Source organism: Papio anubis, chromosome 13 (genome assembly GCF_008728515.1).
Source record: "Papio anubis isolate 15944 chromosome 13, Panubis1.0, whole genome shotgun sequence".
Classification (NCBI taxonomy): Eukaryota; Metazoa; Chordata; class Mammalia; order Primates; family Cercopithecidae; genus Papio; species Papio anubis.
The window spans coordinates 94394085-94414074 of record NC_044988.1 but is presented as its reverse complement, the minus strand read 5'-3'; the positions used below and the strand labels follow the sequence as shown (position 1 = coordinate 94414074).

Below are 19990 nucleotides of genomic sequence, written 5' to 3'. Positions count from 1 at the left end.
AAAGTTTGCTGGTTGTATAATCCATTATATAGATTCATAGAACCTATTTTTTAATTTAAAAAAAAAGTAACAGAATTAAGTCATTCAGATTTCAAGTTTGAATTGACATCATTCCTCTACTAATTTTCTTTGTTTTGAATTCCACTTTCGACAATGTGATAGGCTAGATAACCTGAAATACTATTAACACTTAGAAATGCTGGATAAAATAGGACAATCATCCTTTTAAATGGAAAACCTAGCCATCAAGCGAGTAAGGAAGTCCCTAGTTCATTTTCCCATTGCTGTGGTGACCTTGGAGGCTGGGGCGATTGGTTTGGGTGACATAAAAGAGCAAGGAAGAAGAAAATTGAAACTAGAAGGGGAAGGTATGATATACAAGAAGGATTGGTGAGAAAAAATTATCCCCTTGTATTCCAAAACATCGATTTGATGGGGCAGTAATCATCATAACAATGGCTGATGGACATTATTAAAATAAAATGGAGCCAAATCTGGATAACAATAATATGAAAGAAGAAAGGGGATAATTAAACCATTCTAATAAGATCCAATTATTGTTCAGAAGAAACATAGAGTAAAGTTTACTTGTTGATATTTTAAGGAAACTATAATTAGAATGTATAACTTCAGAAGAGGTGGAGGGAAAAGTGAGTAACAAAATGATCATGACAAAGGCAGGAAGGAAAATAAACTCCAAAAAGTATAAGTAGCACAAAATAATAAAATAGAAACAAATCCAAATCAAAGTAAGTAAAAGTGATCTAGACTTCCCGGTTAAAAGACAGAGATTATCAGTATGCCTCTTAGAAAAACCCAGTAATATACTGTTGTTAAGAGATGCTTCAAGGCCAAGAGTGGTGGCTCACACCTGTTTTCCCAACACTTTGGGTGACTAAGATGGGAGGATCGCTTGAGGCCAGGAGTTCAAGACCAGCCTGGAAAACATAGCAAGACCCAGTTTCTACAAAAAAATAAAAATAAAAAAATTAGCCAGGCGTGGTGGCACATGCCTGTAATCCTAGTTACTCAGGAGGCTGAGGTGAGAGGATTGCTTGAGCCCAGGAGTTTCAGGCTGCAGTAGTTTATGATGGTGCCACTGCACTTCAGCCTGGGAAAAAGGGCAAGACTCTATCTTTTTTAAATAAATGAATAAATAAATCCTTTAAAGATGAAAAGTAGACAGAGAAAGATAATGAGACAGCTACTAAGGGGAAGAAACGTGTACGTGTATATGCATTTCTTATGTGTATACTGTGTGTATATTTAAAGGAAGAAAGTATTGAGAATAGAGGTTTACTCTGTAATTATGAAAGCAACAATTCAGGAAAATATAAAAATCATAAACTTATATATACCTAATAACATAGTATTATAATAAAGCAAAGTGTTTTTTTAAAGTGGGGAAATTAATAAGTGATTTAATATACATGGGAATTTTTGATATATTTAATAATTCATATTTCAAGAAGACGAGAATTACAAGATTTGAGTAACAATTAAGTTTGTTCCAGTGTACCTAAAATTGTGTGCAACAGTAACTGTATATATGTTATTTTCAAACTTATATGAAAATTTGTGAAATTAACTGATACTTGCCACAACACAAGTTTAATGCAAGGTTCAATAAAGTGTATGTGGTCTAACCATGGTACGATTTCATTAAAAACAAAAATAAAACATAATTAAAAAAATCAATAGCTGCATGTGCAGCCCAGCTACTTAGAAGGCTGAGGCAAGAGGATTCCTTGAACCCAGGAGTTCAAGTCTAGTCTGAGCAACATAGCAAGACTCCATCTCTTAAACAACAACAACAACAAAAGTTTGTCAATCAGTAGACACATTTCTAAGTAACTCATGGGTCAAAAGAATTTTTTTAAAATTTTATTATGGAAAATGTTGAACATATACAAAAAATATACTGTTGTAAGGCTATCATATTTGTGATGTAGGATATGGAAAGCAGGAGGAAATGTCAGGTTTGAATTGATAATTGGTAAGTGTAAAGTGTTATGTGTGAACAGATTAAATATATTGTAAGGGGCATTTGATAAGTTTAAGGATCCATATTGTTACTCCTAGCAATCACTTAAGGAACAATAACAAAGAAGTAGTATAACTAGGAAGCCAGTAGATGATATAAAATGGAACACTAAAAAATATTTGATTAACCAAAGAGAAAGCAAAACAGGAACAACAGAGGAACACAGCAAGAGAAGGAGCAAATAGGAAACAAACAGCAAAGTGGTAGATATAAACCTAGCCAAAGCAATAATGACGTTAAATGTAATCGGTCTAAATACATCAAGTAAAAGGCACAGAGATAGTCAAAGTGGACAGATAATCAGGACCTAAGTATATATTGCCCACAAAACATGTGAATTTAAATTAAAAGACACAGATAATTGAAAGAAGAATGAAAAAAGATATACAAACAATAAGCATGAAAAAGCTGGCTGGCTTATACTAATGGCAGAAAAATGAGATTTTAAGACAAAGAATGTTCTTCCTGGAATCCTTTTCACCTCATATTTTCCTGCCTGTAGTCCTCCACGCTTCCTTGTATTCTTAACTTAAATATTTATTACTTTCTTTAGGAAGCCTTTTTTCACCTGCGATCTAGTCCTGTGGGCACAAATAGCATTCTATATTTCTCCTATCATTATATTATTCCATTGTGTTTTAAGCATTTATCTCTCTCCTGTATATTTTAAGTTCTTTTCTGTCTGTAAGATCTTTGAAGAAGGGAATATCTCTAGTTTTTTACAATTGTACTTTTAGCAATTAACATAGTACCTGATGCACCTAAGTTCTCAATACTTGTTGAATGAATGAATATATGAGTAAACAACTTAATAAATCAGTAAGAAATATGTTTAAAAGACTATATGGGTTATATGTGGAAGTGTTTATAATTGTGCAAAAAAGGATGGAAAGAGTTTTAAAAGCCATCGGAAAATTTTAAAAATCAGAAAGCATTCTTTTTTAATCTAATAAGTAATTTTTCATTTATCTTCCATAGACCTGAATTAGTAGTTAAGAAGTTACGATATTATGCAAGATTTATAGTAGTTTGTCTTCTTCTCAACAAAATGGATGTTGTAAAGGATCTGGTAAAGGTAAATGTACTTTAAAATAGTTCAAATTCTAATCTCTAATTGTATATGGATGATTTTTTTTAAAAAAACAGATTTTAGGTTAAAATAATTTTGATATATCAAAATAATTACAACATTCAAAGTATAGTAACTTCTGACAAGGGTAATGATAAAAATTTTCCAACTCTTCTCATGTTCCAAATACACTAATCTGAGATAATTATCTTGATTCTTTGCTTTTGTCCTTTCTGCATGTTTTACATTTCAAAGCCCATCAATGGATGGCTGGAAATGCAAACAAACAAAAAACTTACTTTAAGGGAAAATAATTGAAATGTTATGTCAAGAAAAAGTACATAATGCTTTACAAAGGTATTGGGAATGATTTTCATTTTCCCACCACTTTACAGTGCATGAAGTCTCTCCTTTGTTAACTCAGGTGATAAACAGTTAACTCTCTTCAGATCCACTTAATACCTGTAATCATTGCATATGAAATTCTGGGTGCACTCTGTACTCAGCAGTTTCGATGGCATACTTAATTTTGTATCAAATATAACATGCCAATTGGTTTTTTGGGTTTTGTGGGGTTTTTTTTTTTTTTTTGAGACAAGGTCTCACTCTGTCACCCAGCTGGAGTACAGTGACATGATCTTGTCTCACTGCAACCTCTGCCTCCCGGGCTCAAGCAATCCTCCCACCTTAGTCTCCTGAGTAGCTGGAATCATAGGCTCAAGCCACCACTCTTAGCTAATTTTTGTGTTTTTTGTAGAGACAGGGTTTCACCATGTTGCCCAGACTGGTCTCAAACTCATGAGTTCAAGCAATCCGCCAGCCTTGGCCTCCCGAAGTGTTGGGATTACAGGCGTGAGCCACTGTGCCCAGCTCAACATGCCAGTTTTGACAAGGCCACCAGAAGTAGCTCTCCATACTTCTTTTCTACCTTCCTTTATACCCAGTTATCATTAAAAATATTTCCAAAAACTGTATAATATAAATCCAAATAAAGTCAGGAAGTATTTTTAGAAATATATAATTTTTTGTAGTGGTAGGGTCTCACTATGTTGCCTAGGCTGGTCTGGAAATCCTGGTCTCAAATGGTCCTCCCACCTCGACCTCCCAAAGGACTGGGATTACAGGTGTGAGACACTGTATCCAGCCTCATTTTTTTTTAATGTTAAAATTTTTGCATTTCTCTTTTCTGATTTTTTCATTAATGAATTCATTGCTGATGTAGTAGTGATAGAAAATAGATCTCTGTAAAGACTTTATTTGATGGGTATTATGAAGTTTGTGACTTTCGAAGAAAATTTGTTTAGTTTTCATCTTTGTTTTTGGTTATAATCAGGACTGTGTATTGATAATAATCAAATTTTGTAAGTATGTCGATTTCTGTCAGGAATATGGTTCTATATGGCTGTGTATTTTTATGGGTTTTTTAATAACCTTTTTTGTAATATTTTTAAAATCAGGAATTGTCAGATGAAATTGAAGATTATACTCACCGATTTAATACTGAAGATCAAGTGGAATGGAACTTGGTGCTTCAAGAAGTAGCAGCTTTCATTGAGGTCAGTTTTTGATAAGAAAAATCATAATTATTGATAAATAATGACCATGTAGTTTATGTTTTTATTGTGTCTATATGTCAAGAAGAAGGAATAACTTACTATATTGATATTTAGTCTTGGCCATTCTTACTGCTTTTTTCTTTAGGCGGACCCTGTAATGGTATTAAATGATGATAATACCATCGTTATCACATCAAATCGCCTTGCTGAAACAGGAGCCCCATTGCTGGAACAGGGCATGATTGTGGGACAGTTGTCTCTGGCTGATGCACTCATTATTGGTAATTGTAATAACCAGGTAAAGAATTGTGAAGGAATTATGCTTAAAATTCACTATGAAAAATAGTGCTATTGATGATCACAGAATTATTTTCTTGTAAATATCCTAACATCCTCTTATGAAGAAATTGCTGACTAAATTATGCTGTGTGCATATATGGAATATATTACAGATATTTAAATACCTTAGAATTTTTAATAACATAGGAAGATATTCATGATACAGTAAATGAAAATAAACTTGCCATGGAGCCATGGAAGCAGAATTATTTCATATATGTTAGAATGTCTATATGTATGCACATAGGAAAAAGACTAGGAAGAAATTTTACAAATATCTAAGTTTTATCTCCGAATAACCAAATTATAGGGATTTTTATTTTATTTTTTACAACACTCTAAAGTTTCCAAAGTTTCCGGCCTGGCACAGTAGTAGCTCACACCTGTAATCCCAGCACTTTGAGAATCCCAGGTGGTTGGATCACTTGAGGTCAGGAGTTCGAGACCAGCCTGGCCAACAATGGCAAAACCCCATCTCTACTACAAAATGCAAAAATTAGCCAGCCATGGTGGCATGCACCTGTAATTCCAGCTACTCGGGAGGCTGAGGCAAGAGAATCACTTGAACCCAGGAGGCGGAGGTTGCAGTGAGCCAAGATCACGCCACTGTACTCCAACCTGGGCGACAGAGCGAGACTGTCTCAAAAAATAATAATAATAATAAAGTTTCCAAAATGCATATGTACTACTTTCCAGTCGAGCTAAAAGGGGCGAGGAGTTGGTGTTTTTTGTTTTTTTGTGGGATTTTTTTGAGACGGAGTCTTGCTTTGTCACCCAGGTGGGAGTGCAGTGGCATGATCTTGGCTTACTGCAAACCTCCATCTCCCAGGTTCAAGCGATTCTCCTGCCTCAGCCTCCCAAGTAGCTGGGATTACAGGCACATACCGCCACACCTGGCTAATTTTTGTATTTTTAGTAGATACAGGGTATCATGTTGCCTAGGCTGGTCTTGAACTCATGACCTCAAGTGATCCTCCTGCCTCAGCCTCCCAAAGTGTTGGGATTACAGGTTTGAGCCACTGCACCTGGCCAGGAGTTGTTTTTGCGTAAATTTGTCAAAAGTGAATTTCAAATGTTTTTTCATGACAGAATAGCCCCATGATGATGAGATTTAATGTACTAGAAATGAAATTTACTGGAAATTATACCAGTAAATACATTTTTCTAGATGTGTTTTTTACACAAGTTTAGTTTTGGATCCTATCCTAGCAGCTATCAATCATTTTTGTTATTGTTAAATTTTTCTGGTATTTCTCCATTTTTGGCTTTTATGACCATTATTTTGCAAATATCTACAACATTTTTGAAATTATAGTATGAATATACTAAATGGAAAAATTTTGAAACATGTTTATGGTTTGTATAGTTATATTATCTGAAGGCTCGGTATTTTTCTCACTTTTAATTCAAAGAAAATTTTTCTAATCAGAAAAATATAAATTAAAACCAAATAAGATAGCACTGACCCAGATGATTAAAAACAAAAGAGACCAAGAAACTGATAATAGCGTATCCTGGCAACTAGTACAAGAACTGAATATTTCATACTTTGTAGAAATAGAAATCGAGAGATTTACTTTAGAAAAATGGCAGGCATTATCTAGTACAGCTGCATATATGCACACTCTATGACCAAGCATTTCCAGTATTTTCTTATTGATCTGTAAGAGTTCCTAATATATTTTACATGAAAGTCCTTTGTCAGATTTATGTATTGAACTATCTTCTCCTACTCTTGTCTTGCCTTTTATTCTCTTCTAGTATCTCCTCTCTCTTTCTCTCCTTTTTTTTTTAACATCTGTTAAAATATTTATTAGTGTCTACTTCTTGCCAGACCCCCCTGTTCCAGACACTGAGATTCCAGTGAACAGAAGTCCTTAATTTTAATGTAGTCTAATTTATAATTTTTTTCCTTTCTGGTATGAGCTTTTTTGTGTCCTATTTTGAGAAATCATTGCTTACCTTACCTTTCATATTTAGATCTATGATCTCTTTGGGATTTATTTTAGTGTGAAGTATGGGTCAGTTTTTCTTTCTGGATTTCTGGTAGACCTAGCACCATTTACTAAAAAGACCGTCTTTTCCCTACCACACTGTAGTGTCATTTTTATCATAAATCTGATGTTCAAATATATTTGACTCTGATTCTGTTCCTTTGGTCTGTATGTCTATTATGCTGATACTTCTGACTTCATTATTATGGCATTTTAATAGGCCTCGATATATTGTAGTAAATGAAATATTTATTTTTTCTAATTTTTTCTCTTTCATTGATTGTGATTCTTTTTTTTTTTTTTTTTTTTTTTGAGACGGAGTCTTGCTCTGTTGCCCAGGCTGGAGTGCAGTGGCCGGATCTCGGCTCACTGCAAGCTCCGCCTCCCGGGTTCACGCCATTCTCCTGCCTCAGCCTCCAGAGTAGCTGGGACTACAGGCGTCCGCCACCATGCCCGGCTAATTTTTTGTATTTTTTTAGTAGAGACGGGGTTTCACCACGTTAGCCAGGATGGTCTCGATCTTCTGACCTCGTGATCCGCCCGTCTCAGCCTCCCACAGTGCTGGGATTACAGGCTTGAGCCACCGCGCCCGGCCTCTGATTCTTATTTTTATTTCCTTCTTCCTATTTTGAATTTAATTTGCTTAGATAACTGACTTTATTTATTTATTTAGTTAGTTAGTTATTTACTGAGACAGAGTCTTGCTCTGTCTCCTAGGCTGGAGTGCAGTGGTGCAATCTCAGCTCACTGCAACCTCCGCTTCCTGGGTTCAAGCGATTCTTCTGCCTCAGCCTCCCTAGTAGCTGGGACTACAGGCGCATGCCACCACGCCCAGCTAATTTTTTGTATTTTTAATAGAGACAGGGTTTCACCGTGTTAACCGGAATGCTCTCAATCTCCTGACCTCGTGATCTGCCCACCTCGGCCTCCCAAAGTGCTGGGATTACAGGCATGAGCCACCTCTCCTGGCCAACTGACTTTATTTTTATTTTTGAGACAGAGTCTTACTCCGTCCGTGAGGCTGGAGTGCAGTAGTGTGATCTTGGCTCACTGCCACCTCTGGCTCCCGAATTCAAGTGATTCTCCTGCCTCAGCCTCCCAAGTAGCTGGGATTACAGGCATGTGCCACCACAGTGACCCAGCTAATTTTTGTATTTTTAGTAGATACGGGGTTTCGCCATGTTGGCCAGGCTGGTCTTGAATTCCTGGCCTCAGGTGATCTGCCCCCCGCTTGGCCTCCCAAAGTGTCGGGATTATAGGTGTGAGCCACTATGCCCTTTTTCCTCTTCTAATATAAAAATCCTGGGCTGGGTGTGGCGACTCATGCCTTTGCGCATGGTGGCTCATGCACTTTGGGAGGCAAAGGGGGGCGGATCGCCTGAGGGTCAGGAGTTCTAGACCAGCCTGGCCAACATGGCAAAATCTCATCTCTACTAAAAATACAAATATTAGTCGGGCATGGTGGCATGCACCTATAATTCCAGCTACTTGGGAGGCTGAGGCAGGAGAATTGCTTGGACCTGGGCGGCAGAGGTCACAGTGAGCCAAGATTACGCCACTGCACTGCAGCCTGGGCAACAGAAGAAGACTCCATCTCTAAATAAATAAATAAAATAAAAATCCAAAGCTGTAAAATTCTCTTTCAGCATTACTTGAATTTTATTCTACGTATTTTGATATTTCGTATTTTTTTCCAATCCTGCTCCTTCTATAATATTTTACATTTTTTATTTTCTTTCAGTTGAATGTATTTTCTAATTTCTTTTTTAACTCTTACCGACAGTATATTGCACATCTCCAACTTGAGTTTGATAATTTTTTTTTTCAGTACTTTGAAGATTTAATTTCTTTATCTTTTTCTCTCGTTTCTGTTGACAAATTGTCTGTTAGATTTATTGGTTACATATTATATTCCACTAAAGGAAATGTTTCATTCCTCTGTGTGTTTTTAAGATATTCTCACTTTCTTTGATTCTTTGCAGTTTTACTGTGCTATATTCAGGTGCAGTTTTCTTTATTTATCCTGCTTGAGGTTCACAGAGTTTCTTGAATCTATGGGTTTGTCTTTCATCTGTTTTGAAATATGGTTATTATGTCTCTGAATATTGTTTCCCTTCTATTCTTTCTCTCCTCCACTTCTAGGACTCAGTTACATGTTGGTAGACCGTTTCACAGTGCTATATGTGTCTGTTATATTCTTTTCTGTATTTTTCATCATTTTTTCCTCTCGATTTTAGTTAGGCTGTTTTCTGTTGACTTCTTTTTCATTTCACTAACCTTGTCTTCTGACATGTTTAATCTGCTATTTAACCTTATATTAATTTCATATTTCACATATTGTCTTAGTTCTGGATTTTTCCATTTGATTGTTGCTTTATAGATTAATTTTTTTTTCCATAGCCTGGGCTGCGTGATGAAACCCCATTTCTACAAAAAATACAAATATCAGGCCAGGCAGTGGCTCATGCCTGTAATCCCATTACTTTAGGAGACGAGGCGGGTGGATCACTTGAGGTTAGGAGTTCGAGACCAGCCTGACCAACATGGTGAAACCCCATCTCTACTAAAAATACAAAAATTGGCCAGGCTAATTAATGAGTGATGACTCATGCTTGTGATCCCAGCTAGTTGGGAGACTGAGGCAGGAGGATCGCTTGAACCCTGGAGGCAGAGATTGCAGTGAGACAAATTCATGCCACTGTGCTCCAGCCTGGGTGACAGAGTGAGAGTCTATCTCAAAAAGAAAAACCTAAAAAATAAACCTTAGTTGGGTGTTGGGCGTGTGCCTCTAGTCCCAACTCTGGGAGACTGAGATGGAAGAATCACTTGGGCCTAGGAGGTCAAGGCTGCAGTGAGCCATGATTGTGCCACACACTTCAGTCTGGGTGACAGAAGCAGACCCTGTCTTTTTTTTTTTTTTTTTTTTTTTCGAGATGGAGTCTTGCTCTGCCGCCCAGGCTGGAGTGCAGTGGCCGGATCTCAGCTCACTGCAAGCTCCACCTGCCGGGTTTACGCCATTCTCCTGCCTCAGCCTCCCAAGTAGCTGGGACTACAGGCGCCCGCCTTGTCACCTGGCTAGTTTTTTGTATTTTTTAGTAGAGATGGGGTTTCACTGTATTAGCCAGGATGGTCTCGATCTCCTGACCTCGTGATCTGCCCGTCTCGGCCTCCCAAAGTGCTGAGATTACAGGCTTGAGCCACCACGCCCGGCCAACCCTGTCTTAAAAAATTTTTTTTTTCTTTTTAGAGACAGTATCTGGCTCTGTCATGCAGGTGGGAGTACAGTGGCACCGTCAGGGCTCACTGTAGCCTTGAACTCCCAGGCTGAAGTGATCTTTCCGCCTCAGCCTTCCAAAAATGTTTGTTTTATAGAGATGGTGTGTTGCTGTGTTGCTAAGACTGGTCTCAAACTGGTCTCAAGCAATCCTCCTGCCCTGGCCTCTCAAATGTTGGGATTATAGGCTTGAACCACTGCACCTGGCCCTTTTTTATTTTTTAGTAGATTTTAATTCTCTGGCAGAATTCCCTATTTCTTCATTTCTGTTCTACCATGTCTATTTTGTTGATCACACTTAGTATGTTATTTTAAAGTCCTTTTCTGCTAACTACACTCTCTAGTTATACTAACTATAACTGTGTTGGTCTATTCTATTGCTTGTTTCTCACTTTTAAAATTATCATATTAATATATATAGTTATTATGTATCTGATAATTTGCTTGCATACTACTTATAATTAAATCCCCCAGCATTATCTTTCTTTCTTTTCTTTTCTTTTTTTTTTTTTTTGAGACAGGTTCTTGCTCTGTCGCCCAGGCTGGGATGCAGTGGCATGATCTTGGCTCACTGCAACTTCTGTCTCCCTGGTTCAATTGATTCTCCCACCACAACCACACCAGTAGCCAGGACTACAGGCGCACCCTACACACCCAGCTAATTTTTGTATTTGTTGGTAGAGATGGGGTTTCTCCTTGTTAGCCAGGCTGGTCTCGATACTCCTGACCTCAGGTGATTCACCCACCTCGATCTCCCAAAGTGCTGGGATTACAGGCCCTAGCCAGCACGCCTGGCCTGTTTTTACATTTCATTTATTGTATTTCTTATTTTTAAAAGTATAGGCTGGGTGTAGTGGCTCACGCCTGTAATCCCAGCACTTTGGGAGGCTGAGGTGGGTGGATCACGAGGTCAGGAGTTCAAGACCAGCCTGACCAATATGGCAAAACCCCATCTCTACTGAAAATACAAAATTTAGCTGGGCATGGTGGCGCACGCCTGTAGTCCCAGCTACTAGGGAGACTGAGACAGAAGAATCGCTTGAACCCAGGAGGCAGAGGTTGCAGTGAGCCAAGATTGCACCACTGCACTCCAGCCTGGGCAACAGAGTGAGACTCCATCTCGAATGAATGAATGAATGTATTAGGTTATTTTCTACATATTCCTTTGATTGGCTTAATCATTATTTTAATTGCATCTTCTATTTAAGCATATGAAACAAACTTTTTTTTTTAAGAGACAGGGGGTCGGGGGTGCATATCTCATTGTGTTGCCCCTTCTTTAATCCCTGCCTCTTGGCTGGTCTCAAGCTCCTGGCCTCAAATGATCCTCCCACCTCGGCCTTCCAAAGTACTGGGATTACAGGTGTGAGCTGCCACACCTAGACTTTTGCATGTTATGTATGATGTTTGTATCATCCTGTTTCTGTTTACTGAATCAGGGGTGCCTTTTTTCTTCATGCGTTTTACGATTTTTGTTTGTGAGTCGTCTTTGATGTATTTCTATCAGCTAGAATTCTTTAAGACCTGAATTGAGGATGCCTTCTTCCAATGAAGATATGCATTGCTTTTTCTCTCAAAACTTGGGGGCATTATCAGTTTTTGTTCTCTTTAAGTAAAAAACCTTATAGATTTTTCAGCCATGCAAATAATGTTAATTCAGATTCCCAGGCCACATGAGAATCAGCATATGGCCATGAATTATTGGGGGAGACTTTTATTGATCTCTTCTCAGAACAAAAGCTAAGGTAGAGTTTCCTTCATGTTTATGTCTCTGGAGCAGATTTGTTTCTAGTGTTCTCTGAGGCCATATCTTTTTGTGCATCCAGTTTTATTTGGGCATAGGTGTATGTGTGGGAGGGGCCATCTTCCAACCAGCCAACCAGTTCTTAGCCAGATGCTACCCTTACTGTAGGAAAACAAGGTATTAGTACCCACTTATCTCCTTAAACTTCTTCCCCTTCTTTAATCCCTGCCTCTTGGCTGGGTGCGGTGGCTCATGCCTGTAATCCCAGCACTTTGGGAAGCTGAGGCGGGTGGGTCATCTGAGGTCAGGAGTTCAAGACCAGCCTGACCAACATGGTGAAACGCCATCTCTACTAAAAATACAAAATTAGCCGGGCGTAGTGGCACATGCCTGTAATCCCAGCTACTCAGGAGGCTGAGACAGAAGAATCACTAGAACCTGGGAGGCGGAGGTTGCAGTGAGCCGAGGTTATGCCATTGCACTCCAGCCTGAGCGACAGTGTGAAACTCACATACACACACACACACACACATGTGTATATTAAATGAATTAAATGTTTGAAAGGGTAGTTAGTAATCTTCATAAACTTGTTCTCATCTTATCTTAACCAAATAATTCCTCTTTTTTTATTTGATAGAAACAGGTACTTTATAAAATTCTCATCTGTTTTATTACCATGTATGTTCCTGAAGTTCTGTATAAGTATTACTGAAATTGGAAAAGGATACAGACTTAAATATTGTGTAGGGCCAAAACGTATGGAAGAAATTACTATAAAATATGGATCATAGGCTGGGTGCGGTGGCTCACGCCTGTAATCCCAGAACTTTGGGAGGCCAAGGTGGGCGGATCATCTGAGGTTGGGAGTTCAAGATCAGCCTGACCAACATGGAGAAACCCCGTCTCTACTAAAAATACAAAATTAGCTAGGTGTGGTGGCGCATGCCTGTAATCCTAGCTACTCTGGAGGCTGAGGCAGGAGAATCGTTTGAACCTGGGAGGAGGAGGTTACAGTGAGCCGAGATTGCGCCATTGCACTCCAGCCTGGGCGACAAGCGCGAAACTCCGTCTCAAAAAAAAAAAAAGGATCACAGTTGTATTTCAGCATAGCTAGTTCATCAAAAGTTAGCTCTTTTTTCCTTCATGTAGCAAGGATTACTATCAAACTTCTGTGTATAGAATTTGGGCTGGAAGGTCAGGCATCGTGGCTTATGCCTGTATTCCCAGCACTTTGGGAGGCCGAGGTGGGCAGATGACTTGAGGTCAGGAGTTCGAGACCAGCCTGGCCAACATGGTGAAACCCCATCTCTACTAAAAATACAAAAATTAACCAGGCGTTGTGGCACATGCCTGTAATCCCAGCTACTCCAGAGGCTGAGGCAGGAGAATTGCTTAAACACGGGAGACAGATGTTGCAGTAAGCTGAGATCATGCCACTGCACTCCAGCCAGGGCAACAGAGCAAGACTATCTCAAAAAAAAAAAAAAAAAAAAAAATTGGGGCTGGAGATCCTTGTGGTGTTACTGAAAAACTTGCCCCTCACATAGCACACTACTACACATGTGAATTCATCCACCAGTCTTTGGAAGTTAACATGTTTGTAGAACCTAATATAGTCTCTGTGCTGCTGCTTTTTTGTTTTGTTTTGTTTTTGTTTTTGTTTTTGTTTTTGAGACAGGGGTTTCACCCAGGCTGGGATACAATGGCACGATCTCGGCTCACTGCAACCTCGCCTCTCGGGTTCAAGTGATTCTCCTGCCTCAGCCTCCTGTGTAGCTGGGATTACAGGCATCCACCACCACGCGTGGCTAATTTTTGTATTTTTAGTAGAGATGGGGTTTCACCATGTTGGCCAGGCTGGTCTTGAACTCCTGACCTCAGGCGATCCACCTGCCTCAGCCTCCCAAAGTTCTGGGATTACAGACGTGAGCCACCATGCTTTGCCCCCTGTGTTTCTGTAACTACTTAAAAAAACAAAACCTGAGGAAGTTTATTAATCAGTAGACATGTATATGGCTGGAGAGGTATGTGATAAAGCAAATATAAAAAAATGCTTATTATAGGATCTAGATGATGAACATATGGATGTCACTGTAGAATTCTTCCAATCTTCCCATCGCTTGAAAATTTCCATAATGAAATATTAGAGAAAAAGGTACCCAAAGCCCTGAAGTACATGTGAAAGTCACAATTAGTAATGTGATAAAAGTCTTCAAAGTCTGCGTGTTGCATTAAGGCTAGGTTGTGTTTTGTTTTTTTTCTTGCAGGTTAAGTTCAGTGAACTAACTGTTGACATGTTCCGGATGTTACAAGCTCTGGAAAGGGAGCCAATGAATTTAGCTTCCCAGATGAATAAACCAGGAATGCAGGTAATTTCTTCTTTACATTTGCAAGTTTGGTAACCCTCTGGCTGCTTCTCTCCTGATAGAACGCTGATTATTCAACAGATACTACAAACTTATTGAATAAAGAATTAACTTGATGAGACATGGAGAAATAGATAAGCATAATCATAGTAAGACTGAGTGAAAATAAGACTTACTTGATAAGGGGTAGTGAAAATAGGCATTGATAATTCATTTGTCAAATGCAGCTTATATGTATAATGTTTTCTGTGTGTACATATAGGAATCAGCTGACAAGCCTACTAGACGAGAAAATCCCCACAAGTATCTTCTCTATAAACCAACCTTCAGCCAACTATATACTTTCTTAGCAGCATCTTTTAAGGTATGTGTGATCCAGTACTTTTTACTATAAGGTGAAAGTGTGCCCTAAATAGAATCTAAGAGTCACTCTTGAAAAAATATTTAAGAGTTTAGGTAAAATATAAAAATGAAAAACTGCCTTTAGAATAATGATCCTGATAATAGATATTTTTGTTTTGTTTTGTTCCTTTCTTTTTTTTTTTTTTTTTTTTTTTAACTTCTGGTAAGCTGTGAAATAGCTGTTTTGGAATGAAAATTGCTTATGATGTTGTGATTATTCCCATCATTAATTAATGATAATAGTGGTTCTCCTTCCTCCAGTTTTTTATTACTCAACGATTTTAGGTGTAACAGTGCAGAACTGGCCAGGCATGGTGGCTCATGCCTGTAATCCCAGCACTTTGGGAGGCCAAGCCGGGTGGATCACCTGAGGTCAGGAGTTCAAGAACAGCCTGACCAACATGGAGAAACCCCGTCTCTACTAAAAAAATACAAAATTAGCTGGGCGTGGTGGCACATGCCTGTAATCCCAGCTACTTGGGGGGCTGAGGCAGGAGAATCGCTTGAACCCCGGAGGTGGAGGCTGTGGTGAGCCAAGATTATGCCATCGCACTCCAGCCTGGGCAACAAGAGCAAAATTCTGTCTCAAAAAAAGAAAAATGCAGAACTGAAAAATAAAAGCAGAGTGCCTAGGCTTCTTATATACTCAAAGAGCTCTACGAAACATTTAGATCATCTGAAAGAATTATGAGAAATAGGAGAATTCTTCCCAAAGTCTACATAGAGAAAGCCACAGAAGGGACTTTGGCTTTTAGCCATATAGTCAGGATCTTTACTTCTCCTTTCAAGTTTTCAGAGAATATTCTCTAAATCATGGGGTTTTTGAAGCAGAGAATGTCTTCACAACTTTTGACAATAGTTATAGATTAATAATGAATCTCTGCTTTGTATATAAAGTCAGAACCAAGAAGAGCATTTCTTCACTTGGAAAAGACAACAGTGCATTCTTATTTATTCCAGAACTTTAAAATGTCATGAACTTTAAATAAAACCGTGTTGTTTATCCCTGTTTGTTGTTTTGTGTATGTGATTTTCTTTAATTTCAGGAGCTGCCTGCCAATAGTGTGCTTCTGATTTACCTGTCGGCCACTGGCGTTTTCCCCACAGGTCGTTCTGATAGTGAAGGTACAATAAAGGAATGCTCCCTGTTGTGAGCAGGGCTTGAATTCTCTTTATTTTCTACAAGACGATGGCCCATAGCCCACAGACCATCTCAGGCTTTCCAGACAGACTTCCAAATTTGAAACCTGGTCTATATGTTGATTGGCAATTTTGTAGATACCCCAGTCTGTCGTATTTTCTGAAATGTTATATGTCAAAGCCCATAAATCATCAGAAAATTCATATATTAAATGCATGCTTCACTATCAAATTTATCAAAAGCATAATATGTAAATCCATTTAGATATACATAAGGAGTTTGATGTTTCAAAGTTGAAAAGGATGATGGAATAACCAAGCCTAATGATGTATTTCACATCTTTGAATTTTTCTGAGCTTTCAGTATATTGGGGAATCCGGTCAATGGCTACATGATGGCTGAAAGTCTTTGTAGAAATCAGTGTACTTTTGTAACTGTGAAAGTTCAAGCCCTTGTCATGATTTTGTTTTCTGTCCTTGATTTTGTTTTATGAATTCAATCTGTAGAATATCGGGATGCTGTTTCAGAATAAAAACTTAAAACTGTCCAGAACATATGAGTCCAGAAATTGGTCAGAATAGATAAGTAACTTGGATGTAAATAAGATAATTAAATCTTTGCCTGGGCAAAAAAATAAATAAATAAAAATCTTAACATCCTTAACATTTTCCTCTTCATTTGTTTGTTGAAATTTGCATTCCTTTATAAAATGCATGTCCTTGCCATCTTCCTTGCATGACCTACAGATTCTCTTAAAATGTTAAAATGAAAACAAAACAAACCTCTTTAGTCTTTTCATTGCAGTGATTTTTTTAAGAAATGAAATATAATACAACATTAAAAGTAACGTAAAAAACTAGTTTTTTGTGATAGTACTTTTATTTATAATTATCTTTATGTCATATACTGTTAAATCAATTTTCTGGGTCTCTGCTTAACATATTGACTTTTTTGCTTTTTTCAAAGTATGATAGGTTATCGTACTTTGATAGGTCCTTTGAGAGAGATTATCTGAACATCCCACAGTTGCTGTTCCATTTAGACAGGAGTTTAGCTAATTCGTATGAATTTAGTGGGAAAAGGCTAACCTCAGAACCATAACTAAAGTGCTTGATATGATAGTGATAATAATGGATTTTTTGCATGCTGAAATCTGGCAATACATTCTTAAAGGTAAAGTTTTTGTGAATGAGAATTTTCAAATTCTATTCAAATATTTTCCTAAATTTTACAGTTAGTGGCTCATTTAAAATTGTATTTACTTATGAGATTAAGATTTCATTCTTTAAAAAAAGAGATTATTTTATTCTGCAACTTCCTTTTTTTTTTCTGAGACAGGGTCTCACTCTGTCATCCAGGCTGGAGTGCAGTGGTGTGATCATAGCTCACTGCAGCCTCAAACTCCCTGGCTCAAGTGATCCTTCTGCCTCAGCCTCCTGAGTAGCTGGGAATACGGGCACCTACCACCATGTTCAGCTAATTTGAAAAATTTTTTCGTAGAGACAGGGTCTCACTATATTGCCCAGGCTGGTCTGGAACTCCTGGCCTCATGCAGTCCTCCTGCCTCAGCCTCCCAGAGTGCTGGGATTACAGGCATGAGCAACCATGTCCAACCAACTTCCTTTTAAAATAATAGTGTTAAACCTGAGATTTTAAGTTTGCTTGAAATGTAAAGGTCATTTTGAACATCCCAGATCTCCATTCCTTTTATTACTTAGAATAATGATGCCATAGATTCTTGTTTTGTTTCTCATTATATTGTTTGAAGAACTGCTGAATAATCAAATGTTTTTGAAAATGTTGAAACTGACAACATACTGAAGTCATTTAAATACTCCATTAAATTAAAATGTTAAATTTTAAAAAAATTTAAATGTTGTGTAATTGTCTTCCCTTGAATCAATGAGAGATTCACACGGTACCTTTGTATTTGAACATCAGGTCAGTGTTAGTCTTCAACTGAAGTCTAGGATTCTTCCCTTTGTTTTTATAGGTCCTTATGATTTTGGAGGTGTACTTACTAATAGTAACCGGGATATTATTAATGGAGATGCTATCCACAAACGAAATCAGTCCCACAAGGAAATGCACTGGTATGTATTCTGGTGTCTCCTCTTATAAAAATCATACCTCTGTCTATAAGTATAAAAATATTAAGTAAAATGGGGAGTTTTTTCTAGTACTAGAATGATTTCCTTAGACTAATATTTTGGGACAGACCAGAAACACTTATTTGGATTCCAGCAATAATTCAGGCTCTGTCTATCCTAGGAAATTAGAACTTTTGGTTGATATTCATTGAATAAATATTTTATTGAGTATCTGTTGTATGTTACACACTGTTTAGTCACTAGGGATATGTCAGTGAACAAAATTGCATTCTAGTTGGAGACAGTATATATACACATAAATAAATATGTCAGGACATGATACGTGTAAAATCAATACGAACTTTTTTTTTTTTTTTTTGAGACAGAGTCTCACTCTGTCGCCCAGGCTGGAGTGCAGTGGCGCGATCTCGGCTCACTGCCAGCTCTGCCTCCAGGGTTCACGCCATTCTCCTGCCTCAGCCTCCTCAGTAGCTGGGACTATAGGCGCCCGCCACCACGCCCAGCTAATTTATTGTATTTTTAGTAGAGATGGGGTTTCACTGTGTTAGCCAGGATGGTCTCGATCTCCTGACCTCGTGATCCGCCCACTTCGGCCTCCCAAAGTGCTGGGATTACAGGCTGAGCCACCGTGCCCGGCCCAATACGAACTTTTAAACAAATTTTTTTCTTTAGAGACAGTCTCGCTCTGTCACGCAGGTCAGTTTTGATTTCCTAGCCTTAAGTGATCCTCCCACTTAAGCCTCCCAAAGTACTAGGATTACAAGTGTGAGCCACTGTGTTTGGCCCAAACTTTTTTTTTTTTTTTCTTTTTTTGAGATGGAATCTTGTTCTGTCACCCAGGCTGGAGTGCAGTGGCAGGATCTTGGCTCACTGCAACCTCTGCCACCCGGGGTCAAGCGATTCTCCTGCCTCAGCCTCCTGAGTAGCTGGGATTACAGGTGTCGGCCACCACACCCAGCTAATTTTTATATTTTTCACCATGTTAATCAGACTGGTCTTGAACTCCTGACCTTGTGATCCACCTGCCTCGGCCTCCCAAAGTGCTGGGATTATAGGCGTGAACCACCACACCCTGCCACATTTTTTTAAATTTTATTTTTTTAATTGAAAAATAATCATTGTAAATATTCCTAGGGTACATAATCATGTTTCTGTAGTTACAATGTATCATGATCAGATCAGAGTAATTAGCATACTCATCATCTCAAACATCCATTCTTTGTGTTGGAAACATTTAATATCTTTGTTCTAGCTATTTAAAACTATAATATAGGCTGGTAGCGGTGGCTCACGCCTGTAATCCCAACACTTTGGGAGGCCGAGATGGGTGGATCACTTGAGGTCAGGGGTTTGAGACCAGCCGGGCCAACATGAAATCCTGTCTATACTAAAATTACGAAAATCAGCCAGGTGTGGTGGCTTGCGCCTGTGGTCCTACCTACTCAGGAGGCCGAGGCAGGAGAATCACTTGAATGCATTAGATCAAGGCTGCAGTGAGCTGAGATTGTGCTCCAGTCTGAGTGACAGAGTGAGACTCCATGCCAAAAAAACAAAAGAAAATAAAAACTATATAACATTATTAGCTATAGTCATGCTACAGTGGTGTAGAACTCTAGAACATAATCCTTCTATCTAGCTGTAATTTTTTATTCTTTAACAAATCTCTTCCCTGTCCCTCCCTTCCTCTACCCTTCCCAACCTCTAGTACTGAATTTTTTTTTTTTTTTTTTTTTTGAGATGGAGTCTTGCTCTGTCGCCCAGGCTAGAGTGCAGTGGCACGATCTTGGCTCACTGGAACCTCCATCTCCCAGAATCAAGCCATTCTCCTGCCTCAGCCTCACAAGTAGCTGGGATTACAGGTGGCCACCACCACACCTGGCTAATTTTTTAATTTTTCATAGAGATGAGATTTCACCATGTTGGCCCATCTGGTGTCGAACTCCTGACCTT

The 19990-nt window shown here is 38.4% G+C and overlaps 1 protein-coding gene across 7 annotated transcripts in view; it reads left to right on the top strand.

The window, feature by feature from the left end:
- The window catches only part of SCAI (suppressor of cancer cell invasion), a 188988-nt gene that overhangs the window by 125646 nt on the left and 43352 nt on the right, over nucleotides 1-19990 (top strand). For all 7 annotated transcript variants that reach the window (XR_004178000.1, XR_004178001.1, XM_031654509.1 and 4 more), the window contains 7 exons: nucleotides 3023-3119; nucleotides 4571-4669; nucleotides 4815-4967; nucleotides 14288-14389; nucleotides 14649-14750; nucleotides 15835-15913; nucleotides 17923-18022. Coding sequence is in view for 5 of the 7 variants with exons in the window: in XM_031654509.1 (XP_031510369.1) it covers nucleotides 3023-3119; nucleotides 4571-4669; nucleotides 4815-4967; nucleotides 14288-14389; nucleotides 14649-14750; nucleotides 15835-15913; nucleotides 17923-18022 (732 nt within the window). In the remaining 2 variants the exon portion in view is untranslated. The remainder of the gene's footprint in view (nucleotides 1-3022; nucleotides 3120-4570; nucleotides 4670-4814; nucleotides 4968-14287; nucleotides 14390-14648; nucleotides 14751-15834; nucleotides 15914-17922; nucleotides 18023-19990) is intronic.